Source organism: Thamnophis elegans, chromosome 1, assembly GCF_009769535.1.
Source record: "Thamnophis elegans isolate rThaEle1 chromosome 1, rThaEle1.pri, whole genome shotgun sequence".
NCBI classification, from domain to species: domain Eukaryota; kingdom Metazoa; phylum Chordata; class Lepidosauria; order Squamata; family Colubridae; genus Thamnophis; species Thamnophis elegans.
Window position 1 is genome coordinate 175,550,695 of NC_045541.1, and position 18,719 is coordinate 175,569,413.

Consider the following 18,719-nt stretch of genomic DNA (forward strand, 5'->3'; position numbering starts at 1 on the left):
CCCTACCTTTAATAGCTATTTCATAGAACTCCCCATTGAAAATCTATATAATGTTCTCTGGCAGCAGCTTTTTCTCTCCTTCATGTTTGCAGGTACCAATGTTACTTTGCAAATATAACATGTTAAGAAATCCTCAGCAAGTATTTGTTACGTACATGCAAACACTTACTTTTTAACATTAGCTTCTCCATTGGGGATCCGTCGCAGCTTCTTCTTCTTAAGGATTTTGACAGCTCTCCTACAGAGAGTTTCAGAGTCCAGCATCTCTTTGACCTTGCCATAAGACCCTTCCCCAAGCAGGTCCCCCATCAGATATTTGCCTATGAGTTTGGCCCTTTTCCGCCGCGGCTGGTAGATCACTTCTGTAGAGTCAATTCGGTGGATGAACGTGTCCATGCCCACTGACATCAATTCACCTTCCACAAACATGCCCAACTGCTGAGACTCCTCTAGATCCATCTTGTTGTTTTTCCCTAAGCAAAAATGTGTTATAAATCCAGTTCCTGATGTATCCAATACTTTTTTTGTGTCCAAAATCTTTGAGTGGAAAAAAAAAAGTTTCGGTGGAGGCAAGTAAGAATTTTCCAAACGACTGTACAGTTTTAACTTAAAATGAAAAATAAAAACCTATGAGAACTTTTCCATCAACTTAGAGGGATCCTACAGAGATCCAGCACCACATTCCAACTTACAGTGCCTCTTTTAAAAGAGAGGGGGGGGGAAGAGAAATCAATGCAGCTCAATTTACACTTAGCTTTAACTTTTTGATCTTATCCTGCTACTCCAAGTATCTGAAATCAGTTTGTCTTCCTTAGTTAAGTCCAAACTTTTTTTTCCCTTGAGACCTAAGTCATCTTCAAAAGACTGTCCACGTTTGAAATAAAAACAACAGACTTGCTATTTTTTAGGGGTGTGCCATTGCTGAGCAAGAAACGACAGCTCTTGTTTCCAAAGTGTGATGTGGAAAATCCGAGACGCAACTTCTGCTCTCGCCACCCAGGTACAACTTGCGTGAAGGATCCTTTCAGCCGTTGGGAAGCTGAAACCAAGTCTCTTTAGAGGAATTTTCAATACTGATTTTAACTGCTTCTTTTTCACCCTTGACAAAGGTTCGAGGCCTTCTGTATCTAGTAAGGGGCATCCTTCAACCACCTGGGGTCTACCTGACACATGATGTGTCCACCCCACTGTTTCAGATATCAAGGCAGGCAGGCAGTGCAAACCTTACTCAGTTTTCCCAGTACTACGGACCCACCATAAACGGGGCTGGATGTGATTAAGAGATCTTCAACAACACTTCTTCAGATTAAGTAAGTTCCCTGGAAAAGGGAAAGAACTTTTAAGTTTTTTTTTCTAATTTGGCAAAAATCTATACTTTAAACCATCAACTCAGAAATCCAACTTCAGTAAGCACACTTCAAATTATTTATTAATATCTAGTTCTGGCCTTTCTTGCTATTGGAAATAATAAGCTTCCCTCTGTCACACACACAAACTTTTTAAGCTAAATATTAAAAAATGCCCTCAATAGGCCCAAGTGTCAAGGAAGGCTATTCCTAGGTAACAATAAAAAGAAATCAGCTCCTACTCTTAACTAGATTATTCCCATAAATTCAGAAAGCAAGGCACATGTCAAATATGTGAGGAAAATATAAGTAAATTGACCCTATGTTCCTTTCTTGAATAAGGCTTTTTTCAGTGTCGCTACCACCCGCCAATCGGATCAATATTAATATTAAAAGATGCCCTTAAACAGGGCTTACCTTTCCCCAAGATTAAGGCGGCGAGACATCTCTTTTTGCCATAACCCAGCTTAGCAGGAAATATAACTGCCCTCTAAAAAAAACACAATTCAATTAATGACTCTCTTTACAATTAGGTGGATGCCGTGGAAATCAGCAGCGCAAAAGTTCCTTACATCTAAAGTGCACACTTAGCTCTAAAGATCTCTTCCAAAGGAGAATGCCCGCTTTGTTTAAAAAATAAAATCTTGAGAAAATTTATAATACTTTTTTATCTGCCTGCAAGAGAGAGGGTCCACTGAAGAACTTCTAAAAACTAAACATGTAAAAGTAACAATTTGTGGAGGTTTTTCTCTCTCTCTCCAAATGATGGCTCATTGCTATCCATCCCATTCAGAAAGCAAGCAAGCAAGGAAGGGTATTTTTTTCTTAATACTTTTCTATTTCCAGGGAAACGTTTGTCTCATTCAAGAAAGGGTCATTATTAATAGGCATCTCCCACAAAAAAAGGGGGATAAGTGCAAATTTCCTTCCCTGCACGTACCCAGTAGCTACAAGATATGAAATTTGGAGGGCAATTGAAAATATTTCTTTGCTAAGAAGGGTCTTTTTTCCCTCAAATTAAGGGGGCTCAACTCACAGACCACAACCCCCCATCTTTTCCCTCTTAGGCTTCCACCTCTCCCCTCAGCACACACACATATACACACCGCCCACCTTTCCCAAATAAAACCCCCTCGACCTCCCTGTCACTCCCTCGCCTCACGAAGTCACGACAGGGACGGGCTTCTCCCCAATGTGGGGGGTGGTCTTCCCTAAGGCTCCCCCCTCACTTCAAGAAAGGAAGGCCGCGACGTCTCACTCATCTGAGAGACAGGCAAGACAAGGCAGGCAGACCCGGGAAAAGGAAGCCGCTCCTCTCGTATGCTTCCCTCCAACCGAGCTTACGGAGGGAAAGGGGTCGCCTCCCCACCTAGGTGCAGCGTTGGGGGGCGCTGTTTGCTCCCCTTCCTCCCCCAACGTCCAACCAACGTCGCCCTCTCCTTGCCTCCCTGCCGCCGCAGCTAACACGCCGCCGCCATTTTGCTTACCTCCCCCCCCCTCTTGCCCCCCCGCGCCCTCATTGACGCTCAACTGGCTCCTCCCTCGCGCATGCGCGCGCGACATTTAAAAAAAAAAGGAGGAGCGGCGGCCGCCAGAAGGCGACGAGGTCCCCCCTCCTCCCTTCCCCGCTCGTTCTTTCCCCCTCCCTTGCCTTCGGCTCTTCGCTTCTCTGATTGGCTCGAAGGGTCCTCTGAGGCGGGTCCGGAGGAGAGGGCGGTGACTGGAAGAGGGCGGGGTTTGAGCGAGGGAGGCGGAGCGGAGGGGAATACCGGTCGGGAGGTGGGGTTGGAATGCAGCAATGGAGGGGTTGTCATGGCGACGGGGGAGGCCGCTGCGCCGGAGTTGCCTTCTCCAACCTTGTGCCCTCTGGATTAATCCTCTGGCCAGTAAGATTAGCAATATGGGGGCTGGACGATCAACTTGTGTGGACGGCAGTGTCCGAAAGAAAGGAGGGCTGTGTTCACACTACTAGTTGAACCATAGTTGATCAAACTAGCCATACTGCCACTTCTTACAATACTAGACCAGTGTTTTTCAACCACTGTGCCGCGGCACACTAGTGTGCCGTGAAATAGTGTAAGGTGTGCCGTGGGAAAAACACCCGCCGGGTGTTTTTGCCTCGGGACATCTCTGTGTCCCGAAAGTTGCTTTCGGGACACAGGGATGCCTCTATTAAGTCCCTGCGGCCCCGCGTTTACTTTAAAAACGCGGGGACCGCCGGGAGGTAGCGCACGTAGGGACGTCACTGACGTCCCATGCGCGCGCCCATAGCAACAATCATGGAGGACCGGAGCAGCGAGGAGAATGCGCGCTGTCAACTTGGTAAGTGTAACCAGCGGTGCGTCTCCTTCGGTGTTCCGAGTAACTGTATGGCTGAAGGCTGTATGTCTGTGGGGGAACTATACTGCACCTAATGTGGGGGACCAGGTTTCGCACTGAGTAAGTAAACAGAAATATGAACAATTATAAAATAATTTCTTTTTGTTTATTTGATTCCTATTCAAGAGAATTACTTTATATATAGTCAATCTAGGCACAGAGTTAAATTTTTTTAACATTTTCTAATGGTGGTGTGCCTCGTGATTTTTTTCATGAAAAAAGTGTGCCTTTGCACAAAAAAGGTTGAAAAACACTGTACTAGACAACACAATATCAACAGTAGAGACCTTCAGGTTTCTAGGTTTCTCGATCGGGATGCTCTGTGCACAGTCACTCATGCCCTGTCCTTTCTCGCCTGGACTACTGTAACGTTCTCTGCATGGGGCTGCCCTTGAAGAGCACCTGGAGGCTTCAACTGGTCCAGAATGCAGCTGCACGGGTGATCATGGGGGCATCTAGGTGCTCCCATGTTACACCCCTTTTAGGCGGCCTGCACTGGTTGTCCGTTGTCTTCTGCATGCGATTCAAGGTACTAATTATGACCTTTAAAGCACTCCATGTCTTAGGCCCAGGGTACCTGCGAGACCACCTACTGCCACCGGTAGCATCCCACCGTCCAGTGCGATCCCACAGAGTTGGCCTCCTTAGGGTGCCGTCGGCCGACCCCCCAAGGGGAGAGCCTTCTCTGTGGGAGCACCTTCCCTCTGGAATGAGCTGCCCCTGGAGCTTCGCATAATCCCCGATCTCCGGTCCTTCCGACGCGCCCTAAGAAGTTGGCTTTTTCAGCAAGCCGGCCTGGCTTGAATAGAATAAAATATAAGATTAATTGGTTGTTAATTTAATTTTTAAGTTTTTATTGTAAATATCAATTGGGGTTTTTTGGATACTTTATTTAATGTCCCTTTTAATTTTTGTAATATGTGTTTTCTTTTATGTTGTACGCCACCCTGAGTCCTTGGGAGAAGGGCGGCATATAAATCCAATAAACCTAAACCTAAACCATATCTCCTCAAGACCTAAAACGGACGCCTAAGATCAAAAAAGCACAACAAGGAATGTTCTTTCTGCGCCAACTCAGGAAGCTCAAAACGGAAGAAGGAGCTGCTGATTCAGTTCTCCTGAGTCTGTCATCTATTGAGTCTGTCATCGCACCTCTATAACTGGTTTGGCTCTGCAATCCAACAAGACAGACACCGACTTCAGAGGATAATTAGAACTGCAGAAAAAACAATTACTGCCAACTTCTGCCTTCCATTGAGGACCTGTACGTTGCAGGAGTCAAAAAGAGGGCTGTGAAAATATTTACAAACCCCTCGCATCCTGGACATAAATTGTTTCAACCCCTACCCTCAAAACAACGCTATAGGGCATTGCACACCAGGACAACTAGACACAGGGACAGCTTTTTCCCAAATGCCATCATTCTGCTAAACAAATAATTCCCTTAACACTGTCTCTCTTATCACTTAGTCAATTCACTAAGGCTGCATTACTATTACTATTAGTCTTCTCATCGTTTTTATCACCCATCTCCTCCCACTTACGACTGCAGGACCGTAACTTTGTTGCTTGTATCCTTATCATTTATATTGATACTGATTGTTTCCTGATTGCTTATTTGTACCCTATGAGTATCATTAAGTGTTGTACCTTATGATTCATGACGAATGTATCTTTTCTTTTATGTACACTGAGAGCATATACACCAAAGACAAAATCCTTGTGTGTCCAATCACACTTGGCCAATAAATAAGTATACTCTGTTCTGTTCTATTCTATTCTATTCTATTCTATTCTATTCTGTTAGTCACACAATGAATTAAAGCTAAGCCAAAGCAAACCACCACCTTTATGGCTCAGTGTGCTGCAGGAGCCCAGTTGAGATGGGAAAGACACATTGTTCACACATCATGCTACAACTGGAAATCCTTAACTGCAGTTTATGGAACAAATGATAGTTAACTGTGTTTGTACAAGACACTAAACCAGCGATGTCCAACCTTAGCCACTTTGAGACTTGTGTACTTCAACTCCCAGAATTCCCCAGCCAGCTTGACTCAAAGCAACAAAATAACAGTAATAACAAAAAACAATAAAAACCATTATTGTGATATAAATTGCAACACAATTATGACCCTCTTCTATTTGTTTTGGGGAAAATTAAGTCTCCTAGCCACAGTTCTATATAATGGAGGGTTGAAGGAATAGAATGGAAATTCTGGAATGCTTTTCTAGATTCCTGGTCTAACCTATAGCCCTGAATTTTTCTTAAGTGAAAAACTTCACAACTCTGTGGAAAGGAACACAGGTAGTTGTCAACATAGGACCATAATTGTGCCTGCAATTATGATCGTAAGTCATCACGATCATTAATCAGGCCACCATGTGATCCTGACGGATTTTAGGATCTTTTTTGGAGTGGTTGTTAAGAGTACACAGTTGTCAAGCAGCTTACATGGTTGTTAAGCAAACACCTCAGTTGTTAAACAAAACTGGTCATACATCAAGGACTGCCTGTAATCCTCAAGCCTAACCTTTCATTTTTTCCACATACTTGTTAGGCCAAACCATGAGTGTCTACTTCTAGTTCAATCTAGCTTGTGAGGATAGTTTATGATTCAGTGAGTTGCAACACCAGTGGGAGTTAAGACAGCATCCAAATGCAATAAATGAAATAAAAATAAGCAACATAAAAACTGGGCTTATTGTTAAACATTATTATATAAAGATGATTATATTCACGATAAGCAAGTGTGATGTTCCAACAACTCATGCTTTATTGCTTGTGTGAAACCGAGCACTGAAATTTGTATGACATAAGTACATTGTGATTAAGTTTAACCATGTATTTTTGACTAATTCCTGGAAATGTAACTTAATTGATTTTAATGACTTTTCAGATAATTAAGGATGGATGCACTCCTATCTACAGTGACCTTATCCCCTGGTGCTGCCACATCAATTATCCACACTTTCTCCTTTTCAATTAGTTGCAACTGGTGTATTATCTGGTGGTGTTTAAATTTGGAAAATTCATAATATTTTAACCTGCTCATTCTCAACTCCTTACTTTTTCGTCAATTTTTCATTACTGGCACACGATAGGTTTTTTTTTTTTTTTACAGATGTTCCAGTAAATAATTTTGACAACTATGTATTCATTTTTGGGAATAACTTTGTGCAATCTTCTTGCACAAGCTGAACTACTGTTTCTTCTGCTTCTTTGCACAATCTGCGCTTTGAATCATTTGACATTTTTTCCCCCCAGTTCTGGCTTTGATGACATTAATTTGAACAGCTTACTCTTGCACAACCAATATCAAGCTGCTTCTTTTTTTCCCCGTCCAATTGTAAATGATTCCCTTACAGTTTAGCATTTTCTAACAATAAAAATCATCATTACAATTTGTCACACAGTCAGCCAAATGTTAAGCCTGGATTTAGCATTTTTGTGCATCTATCAAATCTTTCCCAAGGACATAATATAAAAGGTTTCGTTGCAGGATGTCAGCTGTTCCACGCAAAAGTGCCTTTTGCAATTGACTGATGGGGATTTTGTCAATGCCGATGGTATTCAAGTGATATTCCTGTTGCTTTGGGATTACACCCAAACTGCCTGTTACTAATGGTACAGGTAGTCCTCAACTCACGACCACAATCGAGCTTAAAATTGAGGTTGCTCAATGAGAAATTTGTTTGCTCTCTGTTGCTGTCTTCTCCATTCTGGCTTTCCATCAGGGGTGGTATTCCCTTACCTTCCCTACCGGTTCTCAAACGTGAGGGTGCACATGAGCTTTTGGCTAAAAAGGGGCCTAAATGAGATGCTATGGTTCACTGACAAAACCGCGAAGCCCTTATCCGCGCCAACATAAGCGCGGAGGGCAAATCTGCGCCGTCCGAAGCGCTAAGGAAAAAGGCGACCCTAGCACGACGACATAAGCGCGGAGGCCAAATCCGCGCCTTCCGAAGCGCTCAGCACCCTAAACCTAACCCTAAACCTAACCCTAAACCTCACCCTAAACCTAACCCCTAAACCTAATCCTAACCCTTACCTTAATTTAAATCGGCTTTCTGAAGGCGCACTGTTTTAAAGCGCCCTTCTGTCGCCGTGCTGTTGTCGCTGCACTGATGACGTTGCGGTGATGACGTTGCGGTTTTAGCAACACGGTTTTGTCACCGCTATTTTGACGAGTGCGGTTTTGTCGGGCCACGAGATGCTATAAAGCCATGGTTGGCGGGCAAGGCTACCCACGATTTCCACTACTGGTTTGCATGCATTTGTTCTTAAGGCTTGGTCTTATGTATAGCGGTTGTGGTCTGTCAGCGGCCTGTGGAGCTGGCAGCAGAGTTGGCAGTGAGGAGGTTAGGGAGGAACATGGGCCAGTCCTGGAGTCTGGGGAAGGCTCGGATGAGGACTCTGTGTGGGAGGCAGAGGGGAGGGGCAGGGCGATCTAGGAGTTATGTGCTGCCTCCAGAGCCTCCAGACCAGTGGTGGGTTCCTACCGGTTCGGACCGGTTTGCCTGAACCAGTAGTAGCTTGGCAGCTTAGGTGACTGGAACTGGCAGCGACCCAGGCCTGCCACACCCCTGAACCATTTCTCCGGGTGGCACCATAGGCACCGCCATCTTGTTTTTTTCTTCTGCACATGCACAGAGCTATTTTAGTTCTACTGCGCATGCGCACGGCAGGCGGGGAGTTGTCCCTGAACAAACCGGCAGTAGTCTCTGCCGGAACCCATCCCTGCTCCAGAATCGAACATCAGCAAGGCAGAGGAACAGGGGGAGCCTGTTTCCAGTGCATGCATGTGCAGAGCTGCCAGAAAGCAAGAACAGTTAAGACAAACGGGGCGACTCGCGAGTAAGGCTTGGAGATGATTAGCCCCTCCCGTAAGACATAAAGGAGGAGCAAAGGCACATGAGCCTTTGCAGGAAGCAACTTTGTTCATTTTGGTTGGTTTAAACTCTGAAGCTCCCTTTTGACTCTGTGCTCCATTTGGCCTTGCAAAGCTAATGGGCAATCAGGTCTTTGGCAGAGTTTCAAGGGAGATAAAGGTGGGTGCTTATCAGCCTTATCCTGAAAGACTGCGGCAGACTTCTGTCAGACTCTTTACAAAGTATTTGGGACTCATTACGGGCTGTGAATGAACATAATTCACAGCCATTGAAATAAAAAGAGGGTTTTGGGGACTAAGCATGTGACTTTAACTTTCTCAGGAAGCTTAGGTCAGAACAGTAGCCAGAATTAGCCAATCTGTCTCTTTCTTCAATTTTCCTGCACTTAGTCATTGCCAGGCCTTATGGGAACCTGGTATTATATTAGTGTTTCTCAACCTTGGCAACTTGAAGATGTCTGGACTTCAACTCCCAGAATTCCCCAGCCAGCGAACGCTGGCTGGGGAATTCTGGGAGTTGAGGTCCAGACATCTTCAAGTTGCCAAGGTTGAGAAACACTGTATTATATCATCATCATGATCATCATCATCATCATCATCATCATCATCATCATCACCATTCATTGCACAGTCATCCAGATGTTTAGACTAGATTTTGTATTATTATTATGGTTCATCAGACAGCCAGATGTTCAAACAGGCTTTGACATTTATTGCGCCTGTAAAAAAAGATGTTTTAGGAGAAAGTATTTCAAAATTAATCCCAGTTTAGAAAGGAAAAGTCTTCTAATAAAGGGTGACGTGATTAAAAGCTAGACTAAGTGATAGAAATAAGAGAAGGGGGAACATTAGTGTATACACTTTTAGATAATCAAATAAAAGTAATTACAAGAGAAAACATAATAATTGAATAATGACAGATTGCAACCTAGTATACATGTGTATCATTATTAGAAATATACAGCTGATTGAATATAATAATTATGATTAACTTTATTAGTTTTATTTGTATTAGAATGTATGACACCCAAGTGCCACACTGTTCATGCATTGATTTGGTATATTTGTAAAAAAGAAAACTTTGGGGGAAAAATTAATCCCAGTTTGCCAATGAGAAATATCCCGTACAATCCTCCAATTCAAAAAAATCAGGAAAAACGAAAGATGTACTATCTTTATGTCTGATGCTGAAAGCTGCTGTCAACCATAACTCATATAAACCCCTTCCTTTTTTCATGTTCCTCTGGCCTCTTTTCCTGATCTGTAACCCTGAACACTAAATTTAGCAGGTGTGAAACCTCAGCAATGTACCCTGCCTCGCTTCAACTTGGCTTTTCAAAGATGCTTTCCTTGGGAGGGCTGACGGAGAAATATTCTTGTGGCTTTTTAAGAACTGCAGGACCGGTGGGCTAAACTAGATTGGAAAAGGCAAGAAAGAATTTTGTTATAGAATAGAATAGATATTGGAATGAATAGAATAGAATAGATATTGGAATGAAGAATAGAATAGAATAGATATTGGAATGAAGAATAGAATAGAACAGAATAGAATAGAACAGAACAGATGTTGGAATGAAGAATAGAATAGAACAGAATAGAATAGAACAGAACAGATATTGGAATGTAGAATAGAATAGAATAGAACAGAACAGATATTGGAATGAAGAATAGAATAGAATAAAATAGAACAGAACAGATATTGGAATGAAGAATAGAATAGAACAGATATTGGAATGAAGAATAGAATAGAATAGAACAGAACAGAACAGATATTGGAATGAAGAATAGAATAGAACAGATATTGGAATGAAGAATAGAATAGAATATAACAGAACAGAACAGATATTGGAATGAAGAATAGACTAGAATAGACTAGACTAGACTAGAATAGAACAGAACAGATGTTGGAATGAAGAATAGAATAGAACAGATATTGGAATGAAGAATAGAATAGAATAGAAAGATAATGGAATGAAGAATAGAATAGAATAGATATTGGAATTAAGAGTGGAGTAGAATAGAATAGAAAAGAATAGAACAGATATTGGAATGAAGAACAGAATAGAATAGGAATATAATAGATATTGGAATGAAGAGTAGAATAGAATAGAACAGATTTTGGAATGAAGAATAGGATAGGATAGGATAGGATAGGATAGGATAGGATAGGATAGGATAGGATAGGATAGGATAGGATAGGATAGGATATTGGAATGAAGAGTAGAGTAGAACAGAATAATTTATTGACCAAGTGTGATTGGACACACTAGGTGCATATGCTCTCAGTGAACATATTAGGATGAACACCTGCTCTTGCTGCCACAAACTGTACAGGTGTGATCATGGATGCATTCATCCTCTTCCAGCGATTTAAAGCAGAGTTGAAAACGGAGGAGGAGAAGATCCTGGATTGGCAGACCCAGATTACAAAAATCACTAAAGCCTCTGGTGGGGGTGGGGAGAGGTTTCAAAATATTTCTAGTAGGACTACCAGATCCTATAACAGCTGTGTTCCCTAGGCCATTCATCTGGTAAACTCACAAGATTCATTTTGCTCACCATGTACATGTATACCTCCGCACTTGTGACCCGACAAAAGCGCGAACGTCATAAGCGCGCCGACAACACCGCAGCGCTAAAACCGCGATGTCAAAAGCGCGCCAACAACAGCGCGCCGACAGAAGCGCGATTTAATTTAAGGTAAGGTTTAGGGTTAGGGTTAGGTTTAGGGTTAGGGTTAGGTTTAGGGTTAGGGTTAGGGTTAGGGTTAGGTTTAGGGTTACGTTACAGCGCGCTTCTGTCGGCGCGCTTTTGTTGGCGCGCTTTAGGGCTAATTCGTCGCTCATTCGTCGCGCAGTTTTGTCACCGCGCTTTAGTCACAGCGGTTTAGTCAGGCGCGCTTTTGTTGTGCGCGCATTTGTGGTGGAACCCTCCGCACTAGACTGTGTGGTTTCTCCGTGTCATATAATATATGTGGGTATATGCATAATTTTGTATTTGTTTATTTATTTTGTCGTGTTTATGTAGTGTATATTGGAGGTGGGGCCCCCTTGAGAGCTGTAGGCAACAAAATTTCATTTGATTGCAAGTAAATTAGTGTACATTTAAAGGGACAATAAAGTTATTCTAAGTCTCAGTCTCCGTCTAAAAGGCAGTACAGGTAGTCCTCGACTTACAACCAGTTGCTTAATGACCATTCAAAGTTACAACAGACACCTCCAGGGGTGGGATTCAGCCTGTTCAGACCAGTTCAAGTGAACCGGTAGCTCCGGCAAACAGGTACCGATCCCAATTCGGGTGATTCAGTTCAAACTGGTAGAATACCAGTCTAGGAGGAGGAGTGCATTAAGAGATGAACAGAGTTTGAAAGGACCCATATTTTTGGCTTTCTGAAAGAGTCTGAAGACCTGGCCTAAAGTCCCAATGGAGATGCACCTTTCTGGAAGAAGCAATTGGATTAGACTCCCTATGTGCTTTGTGTTCCCCTCCTCCCAGGGGTGGGTTCCTGCCAGTTCTAGCCTCTTCTACAGAAGAGGTTCCACAAATCTACAGTGCTGTTTAGAACCGGTTCCAGCTCCCTCCCCTTGCCCGTCCACACATCATCAAGATGAAGAGCGAGAGGAGGGATTCTGGGAGTTGAAGTCCACAAGTCTTAAAGCTGTCAACTTTGAACACCCCTGGGTTTTTTTTTCTAAAGGGTTAGAGGTGCGAGGGTCTTGTAACCTGACAGCTTTAAGACTTGCATGTTTCAATGCCAGAGTTCCTGAGCCAACATTTTGGTTGCTAAGCAAGAGAGTTGTTATTTATTTATTTATTTATTTATTTATTTATTTATTTATTTATTTATTTATTTATTTATTTAGTAGATTTATAGGCCGCCCAATCCCGGAGGACTCCAGGCGGCTAAGTGAGTTTCACCACTTTGTTAAGTGAGTTGATGTTGATGTTGATGTTGATGTTGATTTTATTTATATGCCGCCCTTTTCCCCGAAGGAGACTCAGGGCGGCTCACAACTCAACCAGGGAAGGGGGATACAAACAAGAATTTAAACGACATAAAAAACAATGCATAATTAAAACACAACAGTCATACCAATTCGAGGCGGGGGCAACAGTTCTTTAGCCCCAGGCCTGTTGGAACAGCCAGGTTTTAAGGGCTTTGCGGAAGGCCTGGAGGGTGGTGAGGGTTCGAATCTCCACGGGGAGTTCGTTCCAGAGGGTCGGAGCAGCCACAGAGAAGGCTCTCCTCCGAGTAGTCGCCAGTCGACATTGGGCGGCGGATGGAATTCGGAGGAGGCCTAATCTGTGGGATCTAATCGGTCTAGTGGAGGTAATTGGCAGCAGGCGGTCTCTCAAGTACCCAGCTCCAATACCATGAAGGGCTTTATAAGTGACGACTAGCGCCTTGAAGCGTATCCGGAGACCAATAGGCAGCCAGTGCAGCTCGCGGAGGATAGGTGTTACGTGGGTGAACCGAGGCGCACCCACGATCGCTCGCGCGGCTGCATTCTGGACAAGCTGTAGTTGCCGAATGCTCTTCAAGGGCTGCCCCATGTAGAGCACGTTGCAGTAATCCAGTCTAGAGGTCACAAGGGCACGAGTGACTGTTGTGAGAGCCTCCCGGTTCAGGTAGGGATGCAACTGGTGCACCAGGCGAACCTGTGCAAATGCCCCCCTGGTCACAGCCGACAAGTGGTGTTCAAAAGTCAGCTGTGGGTCCAGGAGGACTCCCAAATTGTGGACCCTGTCTGAGGGGCGTACTGTTTGACCCCCCAGCCTGAGAGATGGAACACTTGGCCAATTAGTAGGAGGGAAGCACACCAGCCACTCGGTCTTATCTGGGTTGAGTACAAGCTTGTTTCACCACATTTTACAAGTTGGCCATGCCTACCCAGTCACATGGCTGGCAAGCCACTCCTACCTGGTCACATGGCCGGCAACCACTCCCACAAAGCAGGCCACACCTACCAGAAGAGGAGTTTCTAGACCTCCTTTCTTAATCACTGTTTACAATTTATATCCAATTTCCCTTTTGCCGTGTCAATACAAATATTACATTATTATCATTATCAATCATTTATTTAACAACATCCATCATCATTTCATTTTTATTTATTTTTTATTTTTCGGTCTTAGTTCAACTAAAAAAAATCAATATTATAAACTTTTATACATAACAAAATTTCTAAACTTCCATTCAGGATCACCATTTAGAATTTATACCAAATTTAACCTTTTTTTTTTTTTCTCTGCCCTTTGCATTGCACTGCAGATAATTTGAGTGAATAAAAAAAGTAAAGTTCAGAAGTACCTTTTGCATCCTGCTTACTGTATATAAGGCACAGACCACTAAGAGGCAGTCAAGACACGCAATGACTAAGAACCAAGTCCTCCGGATTATTTTATTTTATTTTTTATTTTCTATTGCAGAAAGGAGAATGGTCCCTGTTCTCATTTTTCTTCTGCAAAAGGTCATCTCTTGGTCTTGCTGCGACTCCACCATTCTTTCTTCCCATAGTTTTCACCAAACTGTCGTCCAGTCTAGAATCATAAGGTTGGAAGGGACTTTGGAGGTTTTGTGGTCCAACGCCCCCCCCCCCCCAAAAACAGGAAACCACCTGCAGTTTGCCTTCAGAAGTTGTGGGAGCTTCAATACTGGAAGCTTTCAAGAAGAGACTGAACAGCCCTCTGTCAGAAATGGTAAAGGGCCATGATGGCAATCCCATGGCACGTGTGCCAGAGGTGGCATGCGCCAGAGGTGAGTTCCTACCAGTTCGCACCTATTCGGTAGAACCGGTTCGTCAAATCTACCGAACCGGTTAGAAGAGGTTCCATCAATGGACCCGGAAAGCAGGCCACACCTACAGAAGAGGTTCCAAAATTTTTTGAAACCCACCACTGGTCCTTGGATATGATTATTCTACACTATCATGCTCCTATTTATAACACTCAGTGCCTCTGTGAAAGGTAAGGATGACTACTGCGTTTGTGGTGCAATCAGAACATTGCGTGTGTTGAAGTTGTTTTAACGCAAACCAAAGATGCCTTTTAAAAAACAAGTTTACGTCATATTCTTATGCATGCCAGTGCTGTGTGAGAGGTAATTTAAGGTGTTTCTGACAAGTGTCGTCGGCATCTTCGTATCCGGTCACATGGGTGGCAAGCCACTCCCACAAAGGAGGCCACACCCACAGAGTAGGTTTGAACAATTTTTGAAACCCACCACTGGCATGCGCTCTCCGTGGGCACATGCGCCGTCACTAGCTGCTCTTCTGGTTTTTGGCAAGCACATTTGTCTGGCTAGCTGGAGCTCTGGAAAATGGCCTGAAAACAGCCAAAAACCAGGGTATTTTTTGAGCTGTTTCTGGGCCTTTTTGGGGTCATTTTCCAAGCTAGTTCTTTGGGCTGTTTTCAGGCCGTTTTCCGGGCCATTTTGAGCCATTTTCAGGCCATTTTGGGTGCTGTTTTCCAGGCCATTTTCCAGCTGTTTTCCAGGCTGTTTTCTTGGCCATTTTCAGGCTAAAAAACAGGCATGCACGTGCCAGCCAGATGGTCTTTGGGTTTCCTATGCTCCGGCGCACGCACATGCACACACGTTCTGGTTTGGGCATTTCGTGCCTAAAAGGTTTGCCATCACTGGTGTAGGATCTACTGCTTCAACAGAGGGTTGGACTAGATGATCTACAAGGTCCCTTCCAACTCTGCTATTCAACTCTACTCAACTCTACTCTACTCTATTCTTCTTCTTCATTCCTCTATTCTATTCTATTCCATTCCATTCCTATTCCTATTCCATTTCATTCTATTCATTCCGGACAAAAGGATGTCCAATCTTTTCTTGAAAATCTCTAGTGATGGAGTACCCACAGTTCCGGCAGGCAAGCTATTCCATTGATTAATCATTTTCATTGTGAGGAAAGTTGTCTTTAGTTCTAAGTTGGTTCCCTCTGTTATTAGTTCCCATCCGGTTCTTCTTGTCCTGCCTTCAGGTGCTTTGGAGAATAGGTTGACCCCCTCCGTGACAGCCTGTGAAGTTCCCCTATCCTATCAACCCTTGTCTTCTTCGTTAGACTAGACATATCCAGTTCCTGCAACTGTTCATCGTACACTTTAGCCTCCATGGCTTCTTCTGATCATCATTGTTGCTCTTCTGAGCCAAGGTGGCGCAGTGGTTAAATGCAGCACTGCAGGCTACTGCTAGATCAGCAGGTCAGCGGTTCAAATCTCACCGGCTCAGGGTTGACTCAGCCTTCCATCCTTCCGAGGTGGGTAAAATGAGGACCCAGATTGTTGGGGGCAATATGCTGACTCTCTGTAAACCGCTTAGAGAGGCCTGAAAGCCCTATGAAGCGGTATATAAGTCTACTGCTATTGCTATTCTCTGCATTCTTTCTAGGGTCACAGCGTCTTTTTTGCATTGTGGTGACCCGATTCCAAGTGTGGTCTTATCAGCAGAGTGCAAAGTACTGTATTATGACTTCATGTGATTTTGAGACCTCCCTCTGTTGGTGTCTGTAGATAGTCTAGGCAACTGGACTTCCTTTGTTTTTCCTTTTGAAGATGTTTCGCTTCTCATCCAAGAAGCTTCTTCAGATCTGATAGAATAGTGGGGAATGGAAGGATTGATATTCCTTGCAGACAGCTGGTCCTTTGCATCCTTTTAGAAGGTGCGTTGAAGCACTTGGAGGTTTGTCTGTGTCCTCAGGGTCACCTGAGTGGTGCAAATGGTTCCTGCAGTCTGCAATTTTTTCCACTCTGGAAATCCATTCCTTCTCCCACTCCATTCCAAGGATGTTCATCCCAAATTGCATAGCTAAAAGTCTGTAGAGATTCTCAGTCATCCAGGTCATCCCAAAGGTGCTTTTTCAGGAGGCAACTGGACTTTATTTGTTTATTTTCCTTTTGAAGATATGTCGCTTCTCATCCAAGAAGCTTCTTCGGCTCCGACAGGGTAGTCGGGAATGGAATGGAATCTTGGATGAGAAGTGAAAGGTCTTCAAAAGAAAAAACAAGGAAGTCCAGTTGCCTCCTGAAAAAGCCCCTTTCGGACCCTGTGTTGATGCAACCGAGGACTGCATTGGCTTTTGGGGGAGCTGCAGCACCCTGTTGGCTCACGTTCAATTGATGGTTCAATAGGACACCCAGATCCATGTCGCTATGCTCTTGGACAGATGTCAGGCTTATTGATAGCATATTTTTCGGACTACAAGACGCACCGGAGTATAAGATGCAGCATGTTTTTGAAGAGGTAAATTTTAACAAAAGGTTTTTGCACTCTGCAGGCTTCCCAAACCCTCTGCACGCCTCATTTTTTGCACAAAAGGGGGGGGGGCATGCAGAGCTTTGGGAGGCTTGTAAAATGCACCTGGGGGTTGGGGGGGGGGGGCAAAAACGAGCAAAAACCAGCCCATTTCTTGCAAAAAAGAAGGCATGCAGAGGGTTTGGGAGGCTTGTAGAGTGCTGCTGGGGGCAGGGGGGGAGCAAAAACAAGCAAAAATGGTCCGTTTTTTGCTCATTTTTGCCCTCCCAGTCCCCGGGAGCACTTTGTAGGCTTCCCAAATCCTCTGCACGCCCTTTTTTTGCAAAGGAGGCGGGGTTTCATTAGGCCAAAAATGCTGTATTCAGTGTATAAGACGCACCCAGATGTTCACCCTCTTTTTTTGGGGTGGGGAAAGGTGCGTCTTATACTCCGAAAAATACAGTACATCTCAGAAGGCTTTGGAATTAGAAGTCCCTGGAAATCCAAGCCTTTATAACGTTGTCTATCCCGATCTTAGTTTGTTCTTTCTAGTACTTTTTAAATTTTATTTACAGATAGTTTTTCATGTAGCTCCAGAGGTAGTATTCAGCTGGTCCGGACCTTTTCAGCCGAACCAGTACCTGAACTCCTGGGTGGGTCCACAAGTCACTTTTTTCAGTGCCGTTGTAACTTTAAACAGATGCTAAAGAATGGTTATAAATTGAGGACCACCTGTGGATGTAGTCCTCGACTTACAGCCACAATTGAGCCCACTATTTCTGTTGCTAAGTCAGTTTTACCCCCATTTTATGATCTTTCTCGCCACAATTATTAAGTGAATCACTGCAGTTGTTTGTTGTTGTTGCTGTTAGTTGCGAAGTCCGACCCATTGCGACCCCATGAACAATGTTCCTCCAGGCCAGGGGTGAGTTTCAGCCGGTTTGCACTGGTACGCTAGAACCTGTTCGTGAAATTTAGCCTACCTTTTGGAACCCGTTCGTCCGGTGGCACAGTGCCGGAACGCTCCCTCCCGCCTGCCCCCCCCTTGCTCGCTCCCCCCGCCCGTGCAGTCGCCTCTCGCTTGCCCCATCTGTCCGCACCATGTTTTCCCTGCCCGCTGCTCACTGATTGGCTAGCTTACCAATCGCCCCACCTCTGAGAGGCAGTGGGGGGGGGGCTTTCTTGCACGCCTTCTTTCTTTCTCCGAAGGCATGCGAGAAACCCCCCCCCACTCATTGCCCGAGCGTGTGAAGGAAGGAAGCTGCAGGCTCAGTTGCCCTCGGCTACGCAACCTTCTTTCGTTCTGTGTCTGCCTACTTCACTTGTTCGGACAGCAGAGAACGAAAGGAGGTTGCGTAGCCGAGGGCAAATGAGCCTGCAGCTTCCTTCCTTCACACATTTGGGCAGTGGGTGGGAGTCAGTGGTGAGTTTCAAAAATTGTTCGAACCTACTCTATGGGTGTGGCCTCCTTTGTGGGAGTGGCTTGCAGCCCATGTGACCAGATATGAAGATGCCGACGACACTTGTCAGAACCACCTTAAATTACCTCACACACAGCACTGGCATGCATAAGAATATGATGTAAACTTGTTTTTTAAAAGGCATCTTTGGTTTGCGTTAAAATAACTTCAACACACGCAATGTTCTGATTGCACCACAAACGCAGTAGCCATCCTTACCTTTCACAGAGACACGGAGTTTTATCAATATGAGCATGATAGTGTAGAATAATCATATCCAAGGACCAGTGGTGGGTTTCAAAAAATGTTGGAACCTCTTCTGTAGGTGTGGCCTGCTTTCTGGGTCCACTGGTGGAACCTCTTCTAACCGGTTCGGTAGATTTGATGAACCGGTTCTACCGAA

The 18,719-nt window shown here is 44.3% G+C and overlaps 1 protein-coding gene across 5 annotated transcripts in view; it reads right to left on the reverse strand.

Moving 5' to 3' along the window:
- Positions 1–2,834, reverse strand: part of STK11 (serine/threonine kinase 11) — a 122,112-nt gene extending 119,278 nt beyond the window's left edge. Inside the window, exons 1-3 of one of the 5 annotated variants that reach the window (XM_032222776.1) lie at positions 2,716–2,834; positions 1,764–1,836; positions 170–1,319 (exon numbers count right to left, since the gene is read on the reverse strand). In XM_032222776.1, the coding sequence (XP_032078667.1) occupies positions 170–459 (290 nt within the window). In that variant the 5' untranslated portion in view covers positions 460–1,319; positions 1,764–1,836; positions 2,716–2,834. Of the gene's footprint in view, positions 1–169; positions 1,320–1,763; positions 1,837–2,459 lie in introns of all 5 variants that reach the window. The other 4 variants (XM_032223011.1, XM_032222925.1, XM_032222854.1 and 1 more) reach the window with 4 other exon arrangements.
- Between the last annotated feature and the right edge of the window lie 15,885 nt (positions 2,835–18,719).